The sequence below is a fragment of the Leopardus geoffroyi genome, chromosome B3 (genome assembly GCF_018350155.1).
Source record: "Leopardus geoffroyi isolate Oge1 chromosome B3, O.geoffroyi_Oge1_pat1.0, whole genome shotgun sequence".
Lineage (NCBI taxonomy): Eukaryota > Metazoa > Chordata > Mammalia > Carnivora > Felidae > Leopardus > Leopardus geoffroyi.
The window spans coordinates 85,190,980-85,216,647 of record NC_059337.1 but is presented as its reverse complement, the minus strand read 5'-3'; the positions used below and the strand labels follow the sequence as shown (position 1 = coordinate 85,216,647).

At 34.3% G+C, this 25,668-nt stretch overlaps 1 protein-coding gene and 1 non-coding gene across 14 annotated transcripts in view; both read left to right on the top strand.

The window, feature by feature from the left end:
* Positions 1-25,668, top strand: part of RALGAPA1 (Ral GTPase activating protein catalytic subunit alpha 1) — a 281,757-nt gene that overhangs the window by 59,943 nt on the left and 196,146 nt on the right. For all 13 annotated transcript variants that reach the window (XM_045450711.1, XM_045450709.1, XM_045450708.1 and 10 more), the window contains exons 4-10: positions 1,055-1,112; positions 5,776-5,819; positions 7,341-7,518; positions 9,210-9,325; positions 11,487-11,625; positions 12,676-12,884; positions 15,588-15,827. In XM_045450711.1, coding sequence (XP_045306667.1) covers positions 1,055-1,112; positions 5,776-5,819; positions 7,341-7,518; positions 9,210-9,325; positions 11,487-11,625; positions 12,676-12,884; positions 15,588-15,827 — 984 coding nt within the window. The remainder of the gene's footprint in view (positions 1-1,054; positions 1,113-5,775; positions 5,820-7,340; positions 7,519-9,209; positions 9,326-11,486; positions 11,626-12,675; positions 12,885-15,587; positions 15,828-25,668) is intronic.
* Positions 16,917-17,021, top strand: LOC123584546. Its single transcript, XR_006705512.1, has one exon. It is a non-coding gene; the product is annotated as a U6 spliceosomal RNA (small nuclear RNA).

Genomic DNA, 25,668 nt, shown 5'->3' with positions numbered 1-25,668 from the left:
CGTGACCTGAGCCGAAGTCCAATGTTTAACCAACTGAGCCATGCAGGCACCCCTGGAATTAATTCCACTTTCTAACTTAAACACATTACTTAACCCATTTTCTCATTTTTCAAATGAGATTAATAAACTTTTTTTAGGATGGTTGTGAGGTTTGATGAGATATCATTATATAAAATGTCTACTGTTTGGCCACTATGAACATTTGGTTAGTGGAATTTCTAAATAATAATAGTAGTAAGAGCAGCAATAACAACAGACACACATACAAAACTCATTCAGCAAGCGGATGACTACTGAGAGCATAGTTTAGCAGCATAGTAAGGCAAACTGTTGAACTAGAATAATTCACACAGAAGAAATTTGTGAAGGGAATTAAAGGTAAAATTTTGAATTATATGTAAAAAGTGTTTATTCCCAATTGATAGAAGCCTATGTTGGCTTAAATGTAGGGATCCTAAATTTTTAAGTATTGTTATTATACCTATAGCCATCATAACATATAATACTTTTGGGTTCACATGAATCAACGCAGTACAAATACTTTATATAGTATAAATACTAATTTGATTTTTATGAAACCCAAATATTTCTCCTACTTTTATAAAAATAGGAAGAACTACACAGAGATAAAATGTCACTAATATTAATATCTGAAAGAATTTAAAACTTATCAGTAATAGCCATAATAGAGAAATTCTAAGAATAGTAAATGATCATTTTGAAAAATGTTTGAGTTAGTATTTAATCAATAAGGAGAAATATATTTACTTTCCACGTCATTGTAAAGATAAATTTCATTAATGTCTTGTTCCAAGTCTTAGCATAGCTTGTTGGGTTTTTTTGGTGTTTTCAAATATTGATGACCAGTGCTGAAATAGTGCAAGTACTGTCAGATCAGTTCAAATACTGTTTTGTGTTTGTGATGCTATCTTTTACATAAGAAACTCTTAAAAGCGTATTATAAGGTCTTTGTTTAATTTTTCACATTGCACAGAATGTGGACTCATTACTTGCTTTTCATTCTTTTCTTTGTTTTATTCATACTGATTTTTAGAAAATTTTACAACTTCTTCCAGAAAGAATTCATCAGCGATGGCAGTTTCATAGTATTGGTAAGTAATTTAAATATCTATTTGACATTTGACATAAATGATAATGCTCTTTAATGGGCTGGTCATTATTTCAAATGAATTTATGGTTTATTTTTTAGTAAAAACAATATAAAGAATACTGGACTTTACTTACTGGGAGTATAAGATAAAAATATAGATGAAAGATTACTAGTCAAAAGGCATATTAAATTTCTTTCTTCCTTTACTTTAGCAATGGTGATAAAACTATAAAACCAAAAAAATAAAAGTAGGTTCAGCCTCAAAATAAACATCTCAGAATCAGAAATGGAAGAGAAATGTAAAGTGCCAAATAGAGTGAGTGTGTGTGTGTGTGTGTGTGTGTGTGTGTGTGTGTGCGCGCGCACACGCATACACACACGCACAGCACATCTTCTTTATCCATTCATGAATCAGTGGACATTTTGGCTCCTTCCACAATTTGGCTATTATGCTATTGGCTATTGGCTATATAAGCGCTGCCATCTACCACTATTATAGTGCTGCTATAAACATAGGGGTGCATGTGCTCCTTTGAATCAGCATTTTTGTATCCTTTGGATAAATACCTAGTAGTGCAATTGCTGGGTTGTAGGTAGCTCTATTTTAATTTTTTGAGGAACTTCCATACTGTTCTCCAGAGTGGCTGCACCAGTTTACATTCCCACCAACAATGCAAAAGGGGAACCCTTTGTCCACATCCTGACCAAGTATTGTAATATTTGTGTAATTTGTAGTCTCTTACTGACCAGTCTAGCTAGGCATTTGTCATCAGTGTTGACCATTTCAAAGAACTAACTGTGGTATTGTTTGATTTTCTCTGTTCTTTTTCTGCTTTCTATTTCATTGGTTTTCATTTTAGCTTTTTATATTTTTTAACTGTTTTGCTTGCTTTGGGTTTAATTTGTCTATTTGTATTTTCTTATGATGGAAGTCTAGGATATTAATTTGATATCTTTTTTCTTTTTTGATACAGATATTTAAGGCAATAAATTTCCCTCTAAGCTTTGTTTTAGCTTATCCTGTAAGTTTTAATGTTGTGCTTGTGTTTTCATTTAGTTGAAATATATATATATATATATTTCGAGAGAGAGAGCATGCGAACAGGGGAGTGAGTAGGGCAGAAGGAGAGAGTAAGAGAATCTTAAGCAGGCTCCACACTCAGCGCGGAACCCAATGCAATTCCCACAACCCTGGGATCTTGACCTGAGCTGATATCAAGAGTTGGACACTCAACCAACTGAGCCACCCCAGGTGCCTCAGAAGTTTTTAAAAACATTTTTTTTTAATGTTTATTTTTGAGAGAGACAGACAGACTGAGTGGGAGACAGGCAGAAGAGAGAGGGAGGCATAGAAATGAAGTAGGCTGCAGGCTCTGACCTGTCAGCACAGAGCCTGATGCAAGGCTTGAACTCAGAAACCGTGAGATCATGACCAGAGCTAAAGTCAGATACTTAACCGACTGAGCCACCCAGGTGCCCCAGAAATACTTTTTAATGTCCTTCTTGGTTTCTTTGACCTGTAGTTAAAGAGTGGTTTTTTGTTTTGTTTTTTAATTTTCAAGTATTTGATGTTACCACAGATTTCTTTCTGTTGTGATTTCTAACTTAATTCGTTTTTGGTCAGAAAATACACTTTATGTGATTTTAGTCTTTTTAAGGTTTTGAGACATTTCGCGGCTCAGAATATAGTCTCTCTTAGATGATGTTCTGGTGTGCTTGAGAATGTGTATTCTGTAGTCATTTAAAAGATTAATGTATGGCAATGATATGATTTTTAAAGAACAAGGAAGTTCTTGAATAAATGGAATCTTACGCAGTATCTATGAATGATAGGCTTGATAGTATAAAAAGAAAAATTCTCATTCAGAATTCCTGTAGGGACTTTTTACTATAGCGTAACAGATTTCTCCTAAATTTATATGGGAAATCACAGGCAAAGTATATAGAAGAGTAAAAGGATGGTAGAAGGAAGATGGTGTTGTTGTATATTTCCATACCCAATAATGCTATAATAATTAAGATAGTGTCACCGTGTAGGGATGGGCAAGTGGATAATGGAAAATAACATGGAAACCAGCTGAAGACCTAGCCTTATACATAGAAATTTGAATTATGATTTTTTCTTTTCAACGTTTATTTATTTTTGGGACAGAGAGAGACAGAGTATGAACGGGGGAGGGGCAGAGAGAGAGGGAGACACAGAATTGGAAACAGGCTCCAGGCTCTGAGCCATCAGCCCAGAGCCTGACGCGGGGCTCGAACTCACGGACCGCGAGATCGTGACCTGGCTGAAGTCGGACGCTTAACCAACTGTGCCACCCAGGCGCCCCTGAATTATGATTGAGATAGCATTTCATTTCATTATAAACCCTAAAAGAGTTAGTACCACAACTGGCTCTCCATTTGAGTAAAAAAATCTGTTATTGCCATACAGAAATAAGTTTATGATGGATTTCAGGTCTTAACTGTTAAAAGTAACACTTTAAAACTTTTTAAAGTGACTGTTGGTTTATCTTTATTACTTTAAGGTAGGGAAGTATTAAGAAAAGCATTGGTGAATTGACTATATTGAAATTTAAAACTTTTCTACATCAGAAGATACTTTCTCTCCCAATCAAAAAAAACATGGCTGAATTGTTTGGAAGTATATATTTCCAATTCAAAGAAGTGACATAGAATTAGTAGGCAGTATGTATAAGGAACTCTCATAATAAACAAAATAACATAATTGAAAAATGAACAAATGATATCATAAGCAATTTGCAGGAACTTGAATGATGAAAAGATGCTTGGTGTCACAAAGAAACATCAAATGAAAACATTATGAAGATATGTTTTAGAGCTTCCACCAGTATTTTGTGTTGCCAAGAATGTGTTACCATAACATTCTCATACACTACTAGAAGTACTGCTAACTTTTTCAACTACTTTAGAGAGAATTTTCTATTATTGAGTGAAGTTGCAAGTGAGTAATTTCATTCCTGGTAATATATCCTGGGGAAATTCACATGTCTACAGGAAGTCATGAACAAGAACCTTTATTATAGTATTCCTGAGAATTGCAAAAAATTTGAATACAAACCAAATGTCCTAACATAAGTAAGATTATTGGAACATAATGGAATAGTAAATATATAGCAGTTAAAGTGAATTAATTAGAGCTATATAGATTAGTGTAGATGAATTTCAGAAGCTAATGTTGGATGTGAAAAATAACTTATAGGAAGGCTTATTTTGTATGATACATATAAATGTATGTTTTTTCAAAAACGATTAAACTTCAAACTTAACCAGATTTGATTAGTTTTCCACTTATGTTCTTTTTCTGTTCCATAATCCAATCCATGATGCCACACTGCATTTAGCATATATAGATTTTTTTTTTTTTTAGGGGAGCTGATTAAAGACTGGGATTTACATAGTATTGCTTTAAGAAAATGAATTTGCTTGAACATAAGAGAATTGCAGATAAAACAGTTAAAAAATTTTTTTTTAGTTTATTTTTGAGAGAGAGAGACAGAGTGCAAGCAGGGGAGGAGCAGAAAGAGAGGGAGACACAGAATCCAAAGCAGGCTCTAGACTCTGAGCTGTCAGCACAGAGCCTGATGAGGGGCTTGAACCTATGAACTGGGAAATCATGACCTGAGCTGAAGTCAGAGGCTTAACCGACTGAGCCACCCAGGTGCCCCCAGTAAAAGTTTTATTTGAAATATTAAGGCTTATTTTTGTATGACAACTGAAACTTAACCAAATAAAATCTAGGCTTGATCTTTGTGTGTTTTGTATATGTATAATCGAGGTTATTAGAAAGAATAAAAAATACAGTATTGGAAAAAATAGTTGTGGAAAAAATTCTTGTTATTGGTATAAGTTTTAAACATATAAACCAACTCTCAATATTTTATTGATTTATAAATAAATACTCATAATATGAAAATGTTTTTGGAAATAATTAATACCAAAATCTGGATAAAGACTGGGACAGTTTTTTTCTGGGGAAGGAAGGAAGGAGAATGATTTGAAATGGTTTCAAAGGAGGCTGCAATGATACTTGTTAGATAAAACCTCATAGATCATGTAAATAAATGAAAATTCAAAATTGTAAGAAACACAGGACTGTGTTAGATATGTTCAGACCAAATGGTTGGTCTCTGGATGGTTATTAATGTAATTTTAGTATTTTATTATAGAATTGAAATATTGTATAAATTAAAAGAAACAAAGATGGATTTGAATATTCTGAAAAAGAAAATTAGTACAATGAAAATGTTAGGGAATATTAGAGTTACAGAAGTTTATGTGGTTAAATGAAAATTTTCTGCAGTGGTTTTTATTTGTATTAGTGATGGAGGAAGTACTTAATTATATTCTTAGTGTTAAATAAGAGATGTACAGAGATTGTTGTATTAAGTGCAGTTTTGTGTTTAGGGTTTGTTTTGATAGAATAAATCATGTCTAATTGCAATAGATGATGTGTTGTAAAGGTGACTTTTTAAATTCCTTTCTGGTCCCAAGATTATGGCCAGAGGGATATCAGGGTCACCAAGAATAACTTGGAGGTTGCCAAGGACTTGTTTTAAAGTGTTTTCAAGTCTGACCGAGAACTCTGACATTTGGAAACAAGTAAGAAAATATGAATGTTTAAAATCATCTTTTCTTTTCAGGATTGATTTTAAAGAAACTACTCCACACAGGAAACTCCTTGAAGGTATGGTTGTCTTTCTTTTCTGTGACTTTTTAAAAACTGAGTAAAGCATATAGTCTCTTGTTCTACTTTTCCTACATCAACTTTTTTCCTAAAGAATTTTGAATTGTTTACTTAATTGAAGTTAATTGACTTAAAATATAGCAACATACTCAGTGTGTGTGAAATATGTACTAGGTTGATTAGGCTATTGAAAAACTATTGTTGGGGTGCCTAGGAGGCTCAGTTGGTTAAGTGTCTGACTCCTGGTTTCAGTTCAGGTCATGATCTCATGATTCTTGGTTTCAGCCCCTCATTGGACTCTGTGCTGATGTTGGGGAGCCTGCTTAAAATTCTCTCTCCCTTTTTCTCTGCCCCTCCCTTTTTCTCTGCCTCTCCCTTGTTGTCTCTCTCTCAAAGTAAATAAACTTAAAACAAAGAAAAAAACTGTTGTTTGCCAATGCATTGAGTGATTCACTAGAAATACTTTATTCTCTGATCCCAGAAGATAAAAACTATTTAGTCATTCAATAAATTATTCTTTATATTACCATAACTATGCTTAGATGTAGAAAGAAATAAAGGATCTATATTAAAAAGTTGGTTTTATTTCTTTTTCATTATCTCATTGTGCTGTTACAAGAGAAGCTACCTTGTCTAAAAGCTTCTCATTGTAGATTAAATGAAAGTTTCATATTGTAGGTAGGTTTGGTGTCAAGGCTTGGAATAACAGCATGAAGGATTAAGTCTTCCTAATTGTTATCTTGTTATCTCCCTAAACTGTGAGGTTGGCAGCTGTTGAACAGCTTTGACAGTGGCCATTTACCAAGCTGTGGTAGGCCAATTTCCAAAGCTACCAGTGAGGTTAGGTTAGTGAAGAACTTGATGTTTTCCTTGTCAGAGTTTGAATGTTTTTCTATCTTTTCCTGTTCTCTTCATGGGAGAGAATTTATGCATTGATTCAAATATTTGTTGTCTTCTGTAGATGAGTTATTGTTCTAGGTGCTTAGAATAGAGTAATAGGTCACAATTTCTGTTTTGCAGGTTAGCAGCAAATAATAAGTACATGACATAATTTCAGAGAGTGGTAAGCCTTTTAAGGACAAGAACATTAATTTAGCAGTGCACCAGGATCCCCATTACGATTCTTCATTTTACCAAACTCATTATAGCAAGGAACAGTTATTGCCCTCTTTCTTCTTGTATTAGACCCATCAGAAATGATTTTCTGATTTTTTACAAATGGAAATTATAGAATAAAGATTACCTGATGGCTTTCAGTAGTAAGAGGCCAAGTTTATTCTGTAGTTGTTCAAATCTATGAATTTAATTTTACAAGTAATGAGAGCTCAATAAATGACATGGATGTAATAGCTCTTCCTCCTTGCCTCCCTCCTTCCTTCTTCCTTTTCTTTTTCCTTTCCCTCTTTCTTTCCTTCCTCTGTTTTGCAAAGTAGCATTCTCTAATCATCTAAAGAATTTTGGCCTTAAAAGTAAGAAAATATTTCCATTATAAGTAAAAATACTGTTTGTATTTTATTTTAGATCAGGCGGGAAGGTGTTCGTCTTTTTTTATTATGGTTACAAGCTCTTCAGAATAACTGTAGCAAAGAACAACTTTGGATGTTTTCTTGCTTAATTCCCGGATTTTCAGCACTACAATCTGAACATGGACCTCGAACTTTAGATAATCTCATTAATCCTCCACTCAACCTTCAAGAAAGTAAGATTCATGAGATCTTATTCATTAGTATTTAAAATTTTCTGTGTAGTTAATATAGGTTTAAAATGTCTGTACATTTATTAACTGGGTAATTCAAGGCCATGTTGTAAAATGTAGGTTTTATTATTTTTTAGGTATGATGAGGCCAACAGATCAGATGATTGTCGTTAAAAAAAATATATAGTTACAGTTCCCAAGAGAGGGCATGCCACACCAGGGAGGGTGGCCACATGGGGAAGTACCAGGGTCAGTCAGGGGTAGGGTATTATAGGCAAGAGCCTATATGATTTCTGTAGGTAGAATGTGTGAGGCAGTGTGAGCAGTTCTGCGGCTCATTTGGATAATTTTAGCAGGCTCAGGTGCAAACGGGCTTTCCCTCATTGTCACTCAGGTACCTGGGTGATTAGGTGAGGGGAATAGTGGCCTTGAGTGTGGGGGCCGAATAGAAGTGGGGAGTAGAGGTGTGTACTCTGGACTGGATGGTTTGCACCTGGAAGGAATGTTCTCCAGCCCATGTTTATGATCTCTAGGAATTAGCTAGCCAGCCCTGGGAGGGCCATTCTTCTCTCCCTGGCCAACAAGTCTTCTGGCATCAAAGCATCAGAAACACCTAGTTAATATAAGCCATTTTTTACATTTATCTTTCATCTCTAATTCTCATATGTCCTCTTGTATCCTTGAGTTAATTTGGATGTACTTTGAAGTACAAGAGTATTTTATTTTGTGCCAAGAGGACTATAAAAAAACCTACTTTTGTGAACTTAATTACTGGGCTAATATTTACTGAGAAACAGGTTTAGGAATCTGCCTGTACTAAACTAGGTGCTGCTTAGGAAATATTTAAGAGAATTCAGCTAGTTGTTGGTTTTCTTGAATTTGCGGTTGTTACAATGAATGTTTTTGAATATTTGAAAATTTTTGGGGCGCCTGGGTGGCTCAGTCGGTTAAGCGTCCGACTTCAGCTCAGGTCACAATCTCGTGGTCCGTGAGTTCGAGCCCCGCGTCAGGCTCTGGGCTGATGGCTCAGAGCCTGGAGCCTGCTTCTGATTCTGTGTCTCCCTCTCTCTCTGCCCCTCTCCCGTTCATGCTGTGTCTCTCTCTGTCTCAAAAATAAATAAACATTAAAAAAAAAAAAAAAAGAAAAGAAAAATTTTGAAAATGTAAATATTTCTTATTTTATACATGGACTTTTGTAATCAAGGAACTAAGATGTTATCTTTTCTTTTTGAGAGGGAAATAGCATTTCCTTTTTTGAATAAAGCGTTACCTTAAAGGGTCATCGTGGTCATTACTAGAGTACTCTGTCCTTTAATTGATGAATAAGCTCATTATTTTTGCTGTTACTCATCATACTATGGAATTTTGGAATGGACACACTTAATGTGAATTTTAAAATATCATGAGAAGTTTTTTTTCAAGCAAGATTTACTCTTAAGCCCTTCATATCTGTCTGTCCATCCTTGTCACATTATCTCAGTCAAGGGCTTATGAAACAGCTGTTATTAAACTTCATGGTTGTTGTGATGGATCGTCCGGATGATCTCAGATTTATTTCAAGCTTCAGTCATTAGAACATTTTCAAGCAGTATTTGTTGCATATGTGTTTTACAGTTAATGTTTTTTGGACCACATTATTTCATTGTTAATTTTGTTTTGTAATTATACTGAACATTTCTTTTGTCTTTGGATAGCTCAAGTCACTATAGAGGAAATCACTCCTCTTGTCCCCCCACAATCAGGAGACAAAGGACAAGAAGATCTCACAAGCTATTTTCTTGAAGCACTTTTAAAATATATAGTAATTCAGGTATGTTTTATCTTCTTAAATATCACTCCTCTTACCATCATTTTTCCCTCTCTTACCATTGTTCTGTTAGAGTAGATATTTGCTTATTGTCCTGAAGAAGGACAAATTTTTGCTTTTGAAAATGTATGTTAGTATGCCTTTCCTGGAAAAAAAAAATCATTGGAGGGATTATTAATCCCTTAGGGAGCTAGAGAGAGAAATTTTTAAGTAGACTGTTGCATGTATAAACCTTCTTATGCGGTCCAGTTTCTAATCCTTTCCTTTATAATCAGCAGCTGTGGTCTTTAAAAAAAACTAATAACTGGTTTAGGGACCAACCTGCCAAGAAGCCAGTAGGGAGGTAGGCTGAGAATGGGGTGTGGGTACAGGAATGTAATTTATACTTCAACCTGTTTGTACTGTAAATTTCTAAGTGAATGTATTTTGTAAGATAACCTCTTCATCTCTGCATAGGAAATGTGCATGTTCTGATCAATGGAAACACTCAGCATATATACATTTCTTGTAACTGTTCCAAACATAAAAATTCCCCATGCCTTAGAAACTAACATTATAAAGTTAATTTGGACCCTGAATGAGATTACCAAGATTTAAATCTGATTCCACATCTTACTGATAGTATGACCTTTGTTAAATTAACCTCTGTGGCTTAAAATAGACATAAAAATAATACATATCCTACTTTGGTGTTTGAGGGTTAAATAATTAGTGCAAAGTACTAGAATAAAAAAGTACATGATACAAGTAAGTGTTCTGTGAATAGTAGTTGTTACTGTCATTATTATTGCCAGTTTTTCTTTTTTAAAAAACAACTTTTACACTCCATATAGGTTTTTAAATGTTTTGCTGGTTTATTGAGATATAATTGGCATACAGTAAACTGCAATATTGAAATATACAATTTGATGAAATTTATTATATGTGTACAACATGCAGCCATCACCACAATCAATATAATGACCGTATCACCCCTAAAAGTTCTCAGATGTCTTCGTAATATATCCTTTTCCACTCCTAACTGCTTCCTAATCTCAGGCAACTATTGATCTTTGTCACTATAGTTTGCATTTTCCATATTTTTATGTAAATGGAATCCTGTAGTACATACTTTTTTTTGGTCTGGCTTCTTTTTTCCATCATAAATATTTTGAAAATCATCCATATTGTTGTATATTTATAGTTTGGTTCTTTTTATTGCTGACTAGCTTTTCATTGTATGGATATACCACGCTTTGTTATTCAGGTGATAATGAGTTTCCAGTTTTTGCTATTGCAAATAAAACTGCTGTGAATATTGATAAACAAGTCCTTGTGTATATGTAAAATTTCCTTTTTTGTTGGTAAATACCGTTAGTCAAACAGCTAGGTTGTAGAGTAGGTATATACTGATTTTTTAAGGCGCTACCAAGTGTTTTCTGAATGGTTGTGCCTTTTTACATTCCACTAGCAATCTATGAAACTTAAAAGTTGGATCACATCCTCATCAACAGTTGGTATGGTCACTATGTAATTTTAGCTATTCTAAAGTGAATGTATAGTGGTATCTCCCTGAAGCCTACTCTGGGCTTTTACCATCCCCCTACTTAGATATCTTCCTCCCCCTACTGAAATTCTCACACCCTGTGTTTTACTGCTCTTTCCCCTTCTATCCTCACCTCCTTACTTCATGGACACTGTCCTCACCTCCTCGTGCTCAAAGTCCCCACTGGGCAACTGCCTCTACCATGTCCCCTCCATGGAGGCCCTACTTCTTATGCAAGCTCTGATTACCTGTACTTGACTGCCACTGCTTTTACTCCTTCTCTACTCTCACATATACCTATTTTGTATGACTTTTAAGGCTGAATTATTCAGGATGGGGCAATGGGGAAAAGAACATTCATATCTTTGTCATTAGTAGAGCCGAGTTTGAGTCAACTTTGAAAATTTTCCAGAGCATACTTTAACTTCTCTAAGATTTTTGAAATATAACTTACATAATGCATTTTCATGGCATTAAACCCTCATTTTAAGATTTGTCCTTTATATATATTTAGCGTGTATATCTTTAGAGTGTAATAGATTAGTGTATTGCTTAAGTAACCTTTTACAAGCTTGTTTATAATAACTAATAACTGTTTCTGTTTCATGGAATGATTCTCATTATATTTTTTATTATTAGGTAAAAAGTTTAGAATGGAAGAACAAAGAAAACCAAGAAAGGGGATTTTCATTTTTGTTTTCACATTTTAAGAAATATTACTTGCCTTATATTTTCCCAAACATCTGCAAGGAGAATAGTTTATATCATCCTGTACTTGGTAAGTAGTCTTTGGAATTTTCTAAAAGATCGCATGTAAGAATAAAATATACTTCATTGTAAAGCTGGCATTTGTTACCTGAAGAAGACTGATAACTTTAATATTTTTATTGATTCCTTAGAAATATACCTTGATTCATATAGAAAGTGGAATTCTTTTAATAGGAAAGTTTCACTGAGAGTGAAGAGATTTTTTTTAAAAAACATGTTCTTTGGGTCTCACCAACTGGAAAAGTTAACCTACCAGCAATATTTGTGATTATAAATTAAACTTAATTCTAATATTTGGTATGATCTTTAAACTACATTATAAATTTTTTAAGGCCCCCCAAGGGTTTGATTTAGTATGTCTTATTTAAATTATGTATGAATAATTACAGTGTCATATGTTTTGATGATATATTATCCAGTATTTAGTGGCTGTGCCAAAATGGCTGTGTGTGCCTTGAAACTAGAACCTTCTTGACAAATGTTGGGTTAGAAGCAGACCTTCCATATATAGGAGGCACTGGCAATCTGTATGTGGAAATGTTCTTTTTGAAGAAAGATTTTCCTATTTTAAGCTTTGCCAAGTTTAGGCAACTCATAGGTTTAGGCGTAACCATTAGAGCTAGTAGAAAGGAATTAAATTAGAGTAGCAGATCTTTGCCACTGAGAACAATATTTACTTTAAAAATATTTTTGCTGTAAAAATCAAGGAAAAATTCTCATACTTTGTATTACTTCAAAATTTGTGTCTCAGTCTTAGGTTAATTGAAGTGAGTTCTCATTAATTTCAAATGGCTCTGGAAGGTTCTCTACTTAGGCAAGATTCATTGAGCTTTTCAGTGATAAAATTGCAAAAACACATTTCCATATATCAGCCATATATGGTTCACTCTTGTAGATTCCATGCTGATATCTAGCAAATTATTTTAAAATGTCATTTTTGTACCAAATCTACTTCTAAAACAAGAGTATCATGACAAGTGTTTTCTCAAATGTTTAAAAATGCATATTTATCTAAGCATAATTCTTATTTTGGTCTTTGTTTTCCTTTTATTTTTCATAGATATCCCACAGGTGAGACCAAAGCCACATTATGTTATGATAAAGAAGGATGCTGAAACCAATGAAGCAATCTATTGTACAAAGGAGCCTTTCATTAAGGCTCGGGTTATTGTCATTCGTTGGCTGGTTTCTTTCTGGCTTGAGCCAAAGCCACATACAGGACCTCATATTCCTGGGATGGAAGGTGAAGTCTTGCCAAAGAATATTCAGGTAATAATACACCACATAAGGCAAACTTGTTAAAGTTAAAAATGGCTTAAGAGATATGACTGTGGATTTAAATTGCCTTATGTGTAGAACACTTTTAAAGCAAATGATAGTATTTTCTTTGTATAAATGTATTTTGTGAATCCAAATTTTAACAATAATTATAGAATTGATAGTTTTTTTTAATAAAAAATAAAACTTGGAAGACATAGAAGATCATTCTAGTCATATATGAGTCTCAGCTTTTAATTTGTTTCTGTATTTTATATTAGTTGTGCAGTATTAAAAATATTCTGAATTGTACATACAGATTCTTGCAGTTGGAAGCAATCTGTAATCAAATGGTTGTAGAACCATCATAATTCTTTGTAGATTTCCAAAGCATTCACAGAATGCTGACTTAAAATCTTATCTCCCAGGGTACTTTGCTGGCCCAGTCCGTGGAGCTTGTGACTCTTGATCTTGGGGTTGTGAGTTCAAGCCCCGTGTTGGGTGTAGAGATTATTTAAATATAAAGTCTTGGGCGCCTGGGTGGCTCAGTCATTTAAGCACCCAACTTTGGCTCAGGGCATGACCTCACAGTTTGTGAGTTCAAACCCACATCAGGCTATCTGCTGTCAGCGCAGGAGCCCACTTTGGATCCTCTGCCCCCATATCTCCCTGTCACTCCCCACTTGCACGTTCTGTCTCTCTCAAGAATAAATAAACATTAAAAAAATATCTTTTTAAAAAAATTTTTTAACATATATTTTTGAGAGAGAGAGAGCATGAGCAGGGGAGGGACAGAGAGAGAGGGAGACAGAGAATCCGAAGCAGGCTCCAGGCTCTGAGCTGTCAGTACAGAGCCCGATGCAGAGCTCAAACCCACAAACTATGAGATCGTGACCTGAGCCGAAGTCAGATGCTTAACCGACTGAGCCATCCAAGGAGCCCTCCAAAAAATAAAATCTTAAAAAAATAACGCCTTGTCCTCATCTCATTTCCCCTTTTTTCAACAAGGGCACTGAGTCTAGAAATGTGATATAAAATTGTACGGCTATACAATGGAGGGACTAATCTATAAACTTCTAGTATTTCTTAATTAAATAGTTGGTCTTTTTCATACTTCATTATCACTTTCTCCTTTTTCCTCAGTGTGTGTTTTTCCTGAACTTATCTATATTACAGTATTTATAATTTTTATTTTCCTTTTCTCAGATTTTCTTCATTTAGTTTAAAATATCTTATACTATGTGTGTTTTTGTATGACTTCTTAAATTTTTCACAAATTAAGTGGAGGTATAAAGTGGGTGTTTAATTGACTAGCACTCAGAATATTTCAATTATATTCCCCCTTAGCCTTTATTTATCTGCAGTCGACTATGGGTATGTTTTCCCTAAAACTTTGTTTCAATGTCTCTACACAGAATTATTAAATATAGAAACTCTCAAGCAGAACTATTTTCCATGATCTCAGAACTTAATGCACTAAAATCATGGAGGTTTTGATTAGGAAGGCATATTTGAGATTATTTACTTAAACCCTCTTGTTTTATAGACGACAAAACTGAGACTAAAAATTGACTAACTTAATGGAAACGAATTTGCCATACCATGATATAGTGCTACTAGTATCATAACATGGTAGTAATTTCCTTATCACCAACCTTACTTCATCGCTAGTCTTAGGCTTCATCTTTAGTCATGGCAAAAAATCTTTTAAGTTAGTAGAATATAGAATGTTCTCTTGAGTTTGTTTGTTTCCTTCCTTCTTGCCTGCCTACCAGCCAGTCAGCCTTCCTTCCTTTGTTCCTCCCTCCCCGTTTCCCTTCCTTCCTTCCGATTTTATTTTTAAGTAATCTCTACACCCAGCATGGGGCTCAAACTTACAACCCCAAGATCAAGAGTCACATATTCTACCAATAGCCAGCCAGGCACCTCACTCTTGAGTTTTTTTTTTATATTTTCTTTAGGCGTCATTTCTACTTCTGTCATAATTTTTTTTTGCCGTTCCTTTGTTTTTCTGTAACTTGTTTGTACTGTAAACATTCTAAAAGCAAATTATAGGTGGATAGATGATTAGTGAGTATCACTATATTACTTATTATTTGGATTGCCACTTAATTATTTAGAATGGATTCTAAATGAAATCTATGCCTGGGGTGCCTGGGTGGTTCAGTCCATTGAGTGTCCATCAGATTCTTGATTTTGGCTCAGGTCATGATCCCAAGGTTGTGGGATCAAGCCCTGCATGGGCTCCATGCTGAATGTGGAGTCTGCTTAAGGTGTTCTCTCCCCACCCCACCTCGTTCTCCTTTCTACCTGTCTCCCCTGCTCATTCACTCTCTCTTTGAAAAAAAAAAAAAAAGTCTATGATCTATGCCCAGTTTTAAACAATAGTGTAAGTTATTTGTGGAATGCTTTGAGTTCTACCAGTATTTGCTATTAGAAAGCAAAATCCCAGGGTGCCTGGGTGGCTCAGTAGGTTAAACATCCAACTCTTGATTTCGGCTTAGATCATGATCTCACAGTTCGTGAGCTCGAGCCCTGCATCAGGCTCCTTGCTGGCAGCATGGAGCTTTCTTGGGAGTCTCTCTCTCCCTCTCTCCTGCCTCTCCCCTGCTCTTGGCTTCTCTCTCTGTGTCTCAAAATAAATAAACTTAAAAAAAAAAGCAAAATACCAAATTAAATGATTATGATATTCTCCCTCTTTTCTTTTTATTGTAGAGAGCAGCTGCTAGTTTGGTATCCAGAGAAGAAAACAAAAATGATAATGCTGATAAAGCAGATAGAACTACAGAACCAGAACAGTCCCATTCTAATACAAGCACTCTCACGGAGCGAGAACCTAGCTCATCTAGTCTCTGCAGTATTGATGAAGAACATCTCACAGACATTGAAATAGTTCGCAGAGTTTTTTCTTCTAAAAGAAGTAATGTAAACTTTGTCACAGAGATATTTCGTCAGGTAAAGTATCTTTCAGTAATTTTAATTTCTAATGTAGACTTTGGTTTTTAATGTTGAACATACTGACTTTCAGCTATTTAAAATTCCTAATAGAAATGTTTGTTTGTTTTAAGTTTATTTATTTTGAAAGAGAGAAAACGAGAGCAGGAGCAGGAGAGGGGCAGAGAGAGGGAGAGAGAGAATCCCGAGCAGGCTCCAACACTGTTAGTGCAGAGCCCAATGCAGGGCTCAAATTCACAAACTGTGAGATCATGACCTGAGCCAAAACCAAGAGTTGGACACTTCACCAACTGAGCAACCCAGGAGCCCCTTAATAGAAATGTTTTTTAAAGTTCATATTTAATTTTAAATTTAATTTTAATTTTAAAATTTGCTATTTTAATCTTTTAATATTTTCTATTTATATTTTTTAGTTTATGATGAGTTTAGTTTAATAACCAACCATGCTCCTCCTTCTGTTATTAGAATAGTTTTCTTAGTTACTCACTTTCCGGTTTGAAACTTTATTTCCTACCATTTGATTAGTAAATTAAAATTATTTTATCTTTCATTCTCTACAATCAGTAAAAAGTGGTTTATGAGTATAAGAAGCAATGTTTTCATTGCCTTTATCCTCCTTTCAGAGGCTCAGTTTTTTCCTCTAAGGCATTCTGAAATTAAAGTTGCATAAGGTAGATATTTGGGGACTAAAATAAAGAAATGGAGAGAAAGAAAAAGAATAAAAAGTATCATATAAGGATAGCTAGAAATTCCTAAGTGCACGTTCTCAATTACATAGAAATTTTATGGGAAATAAACCTTATAAAAACTAATCATTTGCTCTTAATAGCAAAGGTACTTAACTTTTGCAGGTAAAATTCATTGAGTTTTGTAGCTGAAGGGGATCATTCAAGTCTCACAGCAAGAAAGTGGTAGATTTGGGACTAAAACTCCCAGATCCTGGTTCCCCTAGCAGTGCTGTTTATATCACATTGCCTTCACTTGCCAGGGAGCTGTCTAGGCAAAGCACATCTTCACCTCATATACATATTTATTGATATGCAAAACAGAGGCATCATTAGCTTTGTAAAGAAACAAACTTGCCTAGGCTTGTTTCAGTAGCACAAACACTAAACATTAGAATGATACAGAGAAAATTAGCATGGCACCTGCACAAGGACCACAGGCAAATTCATGAAGGGGTTCTATATTTTTGTGTTCATGAGTACAAAATGTATACAATTATATACAAATGGATTGTTTCATTCAACCCCAATAAAGTGACTATCACAATAAAAAAAAAAAAAAAAGAGACCAATTTGCCTTACCATTTTGTCCGGCTTTGGCAGTGGTTCTGGTTGCCAAATTTTACAGTTTGAGTTGATAGACTATTTGACAAATGGGAAGGGAAAGATATTTGGCAAATAATGTTGGAATAATTTACTTGTGGGAGAAATCAAAGCAAGCTTATAGAACTATTCGGGTTTTTGAGTAATAAACTTTGTATAAGTTTATTTTTCTAGGAATTTGTTCATTGCATTTGTTTTCAGATTTGACAAAAAGTTCATTACATTCTTTTATAAACTTTTTAATCTCTGAAGCATTTATATTCATGTTCCTCCTTTTCATTCCTGTTAGTATTTATTTGTCTTTTTTTTTTTTTTTTTTTTTTTAATGATTCTTGCTAGAGATTTGTCATTTTATTAGTCTTTTCAAGAATGAGCTTTTGGCTGTTAGTCCTCTCTGTTTTATACTTGTTTTTCTGTTTTATTATTTTTTGCCCCTTGTTATTTCATCTTTCTACTTGATTTTGTTTTTTTTTCCCTAGCTAATTAATTTTAGTCTCACATTTTTCTCAAATGATTTTTGAGACTATTAATTTACCATATGTACTGTTTTATCTATATTTTACAAATTTTGGTGTATAGCATTTTTTGTTATTATTCACATGTAAATATTTTCTAATTTTCATGTTAATACCTTCTTTGACCTTTGCAATATTTATCAATTTGTGTCTTCCAAACAGTTTTCTGGGTTTTTTTTTTTCTTACAAATTTTGATGTGATTCTTTTAGAGAATATAGTCTGTATGATACTAGTTATTTACAATGAATTGAAACTTATGGCTCAGAATGCAGTCATTTCTCATAAATGTCCTGTGTGCTTGGAAAGAATGTATGCTTCTCTGTTGAGTTCAGTGACCATTAACGTCTGAACTTTTCTATATCCTTACTAAAGGTTTTTGGTCAGTTTGACCTTACAGTTATGGAAGTCTTAGACTCTGATGATTTGTCAGGTTTATCTTTGTAGCTCCATAAATTTTTCTTTGTATATTTTCAAGCTGTATAATTAATAATTAAATACATACAAGTTGAAAGTTTTATATTTAAATGTGGCTCAGCTGTTTAAGCATCTGACTCTTGTTTTTGGCTTAGGTCATGATCTCATGGTTTATGAGTTCCAGCCCCATGTTGGGCTCTGCACAGTGCAGAGCCTGCTTGGGGCTCTCTCTCTCTCTCTCTCTCTCTCTCTCTCTCTGTTCCTCCCCCACTTTGCTCTCTCTCTTTCAAGATAAATAAACCTAAAAAAAATTTTTTTGAAGGTGAATTAAACATTTTATTTTTATGGCCCTTTTCACCTACAAAAATTATTTTTGCATAAAGTCTATTTTATTTACTATTAGTGGATTTATACCACTTTTTTTTTAAGTTTATTTATTTTGAGATAGAGAGAGAGAGCGAGTGAGCAGGGAAGGGACAGAGAGAGAGGAAGAGAGAAACAATTGCAAGCAGGCTCCATGCTGGCAATGCAGAGTCCAACACGGGGCTGGAACTCACTAACTGAGATCGTAACCTGAGCCGAAACCAAGAGTTGGATGCTTAACTGACTGAGCCACCCAGGTGCCCTAACTTTCTTTTTATTATGAACTAGCCTCTGGGGTGGCTGGCTGGTTCAGTGGATAGAGCATGGAACTCTTGCTCTCAGGGTCATGAGTTCAAGCCCCCTGTTAAAAAAAGAAAGAAAGAAAGAAAAAAGTAGCCTCATACATTTTTTTAAACAATCTTTTAATTTTTAACTCTTTTATATCATTAGATTTTGTATGCCTCTTGTAAATATGGTTTGATTTTTAAAAATCTTTGTCTTTTAAATGGAATATTTATATTTATTATAATTATTGTTATGTTTGGATTTATTGGTAGCATCTTATTTTGTTCTATTTTTTTTTTTTTTACCATGTCTGTATTTCTTTTGTGTCATTGTCTTATTTTTTGCTTTCTTTTTAATTGATACTTTTTCACTTTGTATCCTTTTACTGTTACTTGGTTTGAAAGTTATATTCTATTTCTTTTTCTTCAGTGATTATTGTATAAATTTTAACATACATAATTCACTTTCCAAGGACTAAAGTTATTTTTTTACCCTTTTTCTAATCAGTACAAGGATCTTAGAACCTTATTACTCTTAATTTCCCCCCCCCCCCAACTTAACCTTTGTTATTATTGAATAATTCAGTTCTATTTTATGTGGTTGTGGTTTAACTCCAGTATTATTATTGTTCTGTGCATTCAGTATTGATTTACATTTAGTTATCTGTTTATCATTTTCTGTGATTATGATATCTTCCCTTCCAGATTTTTTAGAATCACTTTCCTCTGCTTGAATGAAGTTCATCATTTAGTGGATGATTCATCATTTTAGTGGCTGTCTGTTGGTATCAAATACTAAAAATTTTTGCCTGTCTGAAAATGTCTTATTTTTGAAAGACTTTTTCTACTGGACATAGACTTCTAGATTAACAATTATTTTCACCCAGCACATTTTAGATACTCAGATACTTTCCCACTGTTTTTTGTTTTACGTTGTTGCCGTTGAGATGTCAACCAGCAGTTGAACTAATAAGTCAGCTATCTTTGCTCTGGCTCTTTTTAGTATCTTCTTTTAGTATTTGGCATTTTACATTTTACTGTGGTATGCCCAGATCTAGGTTTCCTTTCATTTATTCTTTAGGGGATATTTTAGGCATACTTCATTTATGGATTAATATATTTTGGCAATTCTGGAAAATTTTCAGCCATTATCGCTTTAAATATTGCCTCTGTCCCATCTATTTCTTGTCTTTCCGGGACTCTGACAAGATCTATGTTAGATCTTTTTTACCTTAAGTGTCTGTTAACCTCTCATTCATATTTTCCATCCCTTTGTCTCTCTATGCTACATTCTGGGTACTTCCTTTTTTTTTTTTTTTTTTTTTTTTTTTTATATATTTTTTTTTAATTTTTTTTTTTTTTCAACGTTTATTTATTTTTGGGACAGAGAGAGACAGAGCATGAACGGGGGAGGGGCAGAGAGAGAGGGAGACACAGAATCGGAAACCGGCTCCAGGCTCTGAGCCATCAGCCCAGAGCCTGACGCGGGGCTCGAACTCACGGACTGCGAGATCGTGACCTGGCTGAAGTCGGACGCTTAACCGACTGCGCCACCCAGGCGCCCCTGGGTACTTCCTTTTTAATTACAGCTGCTTCTGGAAATTGGCAAGTCTGCTCAATTTTATTGTTTCTAGTTCTTATGTTTTACTTATTTATACTAAACATAGTTATTTTATATTGATTGATCATTGTAATATTCCTGAGGTGTTTTTGATCTGATCATACCATATTTTGTTTCTATGTTCTCTTTCTTATTGTGGTGTATTCTCTTAAGGTTTCTTCCAATATTTCATGATTTCAGAAATTTAGAATTTTGACTCTGAGCTTTTTCATCTTACATCTTTACTTGCTGATTTGGTTTATTAAAGGTTGATTCTCTCAGAAATGAGTTGCATTTGCTGCTTCTAGGTGCAAAGAGACACTAACAACCTGTCGTTAAATTGAATCCTTGATTTGAGGTTCAAGCTAGCCACATAATATGAACACAGAATATAAAACTATGTTAAGGCTAGCTTTTAGTTACAGTGTGTCTGGGGAGATTTTTGTTGTTATTGTTATCTACTCTGCATCTAGGTATGGGCAGTTTTCTTTACAAACTTTTAATGGTTGGGTTTATTTCTCATTCAGCATTGCACTGACAGTATGTAGTTCTGACTTTGTTTAGTTTTCCTGTTGTTCTCCCTGCTTTGGCACAATAGGTCCATGGAAACCAAAGTAATTGGTTCCACTCAGAGTGAAAGCCAGCTTTCTTGCTCCTCCTAAAACTTAGCTCACTGAGTTTGGATTTCATATAGGTTTTTATTTTTGAATATTTTTTTCTGCTTTTTGGCTTATCAATGTGTTTAAAAAGATTAAAGTTGGGGCACCTGGGTGGCTCAGTTGGTTAAGCATCCAGCTCTTGATTTCGACTCAGGTCATGATCTTGGGGTCATGGGATTGAGCCCCATGTCCAGCTCCATGCTAAGCATTGAACCTGCTTGGTCTCTCTCCCTCTCTTTCTCTCCCTTCCCCTCTCACACTCTATGTAAATAAATAAACATAAAAAATTAAAATAACAAAAAGATTAAATGTATTTTTAATATACATTTTGATTTTTCAATCAGAAGGTTTGTTGAGTTACTAGTCCACCATACTCTTGGAAACAGAATTCCCCTTATTGAGTTTTTAATAATGTTCTTTATATTTAAAATTTTTTAATTTGCATTTGCTTATTTTTCACATCTGCCGTAGTCCCTTTTTGCAGTGGCTCATTCATTCTTTATTCATATTCATTTTCTTAAGTAAAACATGTTAAAAATGTTCATTTTATATTCCCTATTCTACTACCTCTATCAGCTAGTTTTTGTAGTTTTGGCCTTCTTGGTTGTTGTTTCTGTTTTCACCCTTGTTTGTTTATTTTGGGTTTTTGTGTTACGGATTTACATTTCTGTGGAATTTTGTGGGAATTAATTTGAAACTTGGGTTGAAAGATGTGTTCCTCTAGAGAAGAAATGCTCTTGCTTCTCCCAGGTATTTGGTGGTCCTGTCAACCTTGGTTTACTTTATTTATTTTTAATTTAATTTTATTTTAACTTTTCAGTAAGCTCTATTGTATGCCCAGTGTAGATCTTGAACTCATGACCCTGAGATTAAGAGTCACATACTCTACCAAATGAGCCAGCCAGGCATCCCAGCCTCGGTTTACTTTAAATTATAATTCTCAGTTTATGATTCTTCCTACTTTGCACCACTCAAAGTTATGTGATGATCAGCCTGAGAATATGAATTTGCAGGAAAGGGTGTTCTTCCCTCCTATTCCCCTACACGAAGTCAGTAGACAAGTTTCCTCACTGACTCTTCTCTGGAGTTGAGATTTTTTGCCTTCCCTTCCTAGCTCACCTTTGTATTCAGGTTGCCTACATTGGTGTCAGTTTTACACATAGGAGCCTGATCTGTCTCTCCCCTCTGAACAGGTAGCTATTTAAACCCAACACTCTAGGCTATCCAGGGCAATAGCCAGCAGCTTCATTGCTCCCTTGCTGTCTGGATTAATACACACATTTTGGTCTAGACTCAGAATATCTTTACAAGCTGAGCCATTCATTTAAAAAGGTCCGTTGTATTTATTGATGTGACGGTTTTTAGGTGTTCTATGCAGGAAGATTCCAGGGTATCTTTTAAATGATATTGCTGGAGACTGAAGTCCTTGGAGATGTTTTTATTCTGATAATTATTTTTTAAGTGATTTTTAAGGCAAAACTTAAGGAAAAATAAATTTGAGGATGGTGACACCAATGGATCATTCATGTTTTGAAAAGGGATTAATTTCTAAGATTAGGTATATAGTGGGAAAGCTATTTTTACTTGCAGTAATGCTGATAAATTTTCAAAATTGAGAATTTGTGAAATAGTTTCTTTCCTTACTTTGAAGGCTCAGATGTTCTACAATATAGATAAAATACTCCATTAATTATCAGGTATATGACCATCTAATGACTTTGCCCCTAGCAGTCCCAGCTAGAGCACAAGTCTTTCTGTAGGCAAATAAGTTTAGTAGAAATATGTTTACTTAATGTTTCTCAAAATTATCATCCTCAAAGCTTTCACAATTACTGTTTTCCCTATCTGAATTTCCATCCTTCAACCCTCCTTTCTTTCCTCTTTACCCTTTATCCCTTTTTTTTCTAACCTGATACTCATCTTTTATTACTTTTAAATATGGCTACACCAGAGAAGTCTTCCATGACCACCCAAAAATAGATGCACCTGTATGCATATGCACACACACAGACACATGCACACATACACACACATAGTAAGTATCTTTGTTTTTGAAAATTATTTTCTTCATAGTACCTCTTCTGAGTTTTATATTTATTTAAAAATTATTTTTAAAATTTTAATCTTTTTTTCTACCCTCCATGAATACTTCTCATATTCATTCATCATATCCTCAGTGCCTGGCATAGAGTAGGCACCTAATAAATATTTGGTGAATGAATCAAGAAGTTCTGTAACTGTTGAGTACCAGGTACTTTATTAGTGCTACCTGAGGGCTAACATTTATTTCTAGAAACTAACTCTTGAAATAATTTGTTATATAGTTGATGATGTTATTTTAGGGCCAGTGTAATGATTGAGTTTTACCTCAGATGAAGATATTTATATTGTTATTTGTCTTTAAAACAAAGATACAACTATAAAGCATAAAATCCCCCAAATCATTTGAAATGATAAAGTTATTCTCTATGTTCAATAGAAAGGCATATATGCACTCCAGGCATTATATATTTATGTCTGTATGTGTATAATTATATCTGTATATGATAATACCTACGTATATAATATTTCATACATATGTATATAATTATATGTGTGTAAATTTTTTTTCTGCAAAGTCACTTTAAGGCAATAGATTGAAAACTGTGGTTTGAGGCTTCTGGGAAGTCAAAACTATTTTCATGACAAAATAAAATTTTATTTACTTTTTTCACTGTCATTCTTTCATGAGTGTGAAGTAAAGTTTTCCAGAGATACCTGATACGTGATATTGTGTCAGATTGAATGCAGAAACAAGCAGATAAGAGAATCCATCTGTCTCCCATTTATTTATTTATTTTTAAATGTGTATTTATTTGAGGGAGAGGGCAGTGAGCAGGGGAAGGGCAGAGAGAGAGGGAGAGAGAGAATCCCAAGCAGGCTCCATCTCAGGATCTTGAGATCGTGACCTGAGCTGAAATCAAGAGTCAGATCTTAATTGACTGAGCCACCCAAGTGTCCCCCCACTGTCTTTTATTAAGCTAAACATTAATGATATTTGCAAAAATGTAAAGCAATGTATTTTGGAAAACCTGTTATTTGTGTTAACATATAGTAGGGTAGGGGTTCTGAGACCAAAATGCAAACCACTGCTTTCAGAAGACAGTGGGATGCCTGGGTGCCTCAGTTAGTTAAGCATTGGACTTTGGCTTCGGTCATAATCTCACGGTTTGTGACTTTGAGACCCTCGTCAGGCTCTCTGCTGACTCAAGCTCAGAGCTTGGAGCCTGCTTCCAATTCTGTGTCTCCTTCTCTCTCTGCCCCTCCCCCACTCGGTCAGTCTCTCTCTTTTTCTCTCTCTTTCAAAAATAAACATTAAAAAAAATTTTTTTAAGTTAAAGAAAAAAATAAAAAAGAAAAAATTTCCCGGGTCTGCTGAATGCTCACTGTACTTGATTTATCTTAAAGAATGTGTTTATCATAATCTGGGTTGGTTAATAATAAAAAAATATTAAAAATTCAGAGATCATGTTTTATTACTGTTTATTCACTGAAGAAGAGAGTCATAGCTACCAAATTCACAAAACTGGATCAGATTATCTTCAGCTAATACTGTTAAATATTTGATTTTTCTTTCTCCTGTTGTTTTTATTCCATCTCCATGTAGTTTTTGTTTGTGTCGTAGTTTTATGGTCATAGAATCAAAACTGGAGATGACCTCTTGTAGGTCTATCTACAAACAAAATTTGCTGAACATATAGATTTAAATATGTTTTTTGAATGATAACTTTCCTTATTATCAGTTAATAATTGATGTGATTGGTGCTTCTTCATAGGGACAAGGTGCTGATGTATGGTTTTGAATGTTCTGGTTTCTGTGACAGTTATTTCTCGTTGTAAATGTATAAATCGGCACTCTGGTTTTTGTGCATCTGTTTTTTTAGCCATGGCTAATCTCAGTCTTTCCATAAGATTCATATTTAGTGTGTTGGCAAAATCAGACTTTAGAGCTTACAAGGACAAAGGTTATATACACTCTGGGTTTTAGTAAATTCATTAGGCCACTTGGGATATGGTGTGACAGTTTATGCATTAATAAATACCAGCTGTGGATATTATTAATATTTTTTAAATGATTAAAACTTTGTTTTAGATCAGCTTTAGGTTAATAGTAAAATTGAGCAAAAACTACAGAGGGTTTTCATGCCAATTTTAAAAATTCATTTTTCAGTATCTGAGAATAAAACTTTTGAGATTGAGATTTTTTTCTTATACTTTGAACCTTTTTTTTTTTTTTTATAACATATTTTATTTTTTTGAGAAAGAGAAAGTGAGCAAGGGAGGGACAGAGAGAGAGAGGGAGATAGAATCCAAAGCAGGCTCCAGGCTCTGAGCTGTCAGCATAGAGCCCGACGTGTGGGGCTCGAACCCACAAACCATGAGATCATGACCAGAGCCGAAGTTGGACTCCTAATCAACTGAGCCACCCAGGCGCCCCTATACTTTGAACCTTTTTAAGAAAGCTGAGATGTTGCTGCAATTATGAAATAAATATTCTTAGAGCAGACAGTGATGATCCAAATCATATCATTGACCATTAAGCTGCTAGAATATGAGAATGAGAGTTTGGGAATGGGTTTGTTTTTTTAGATAAAAGAAAGTAGCAAGTATGTAAATTGCTAGGGAATTAACAACAGC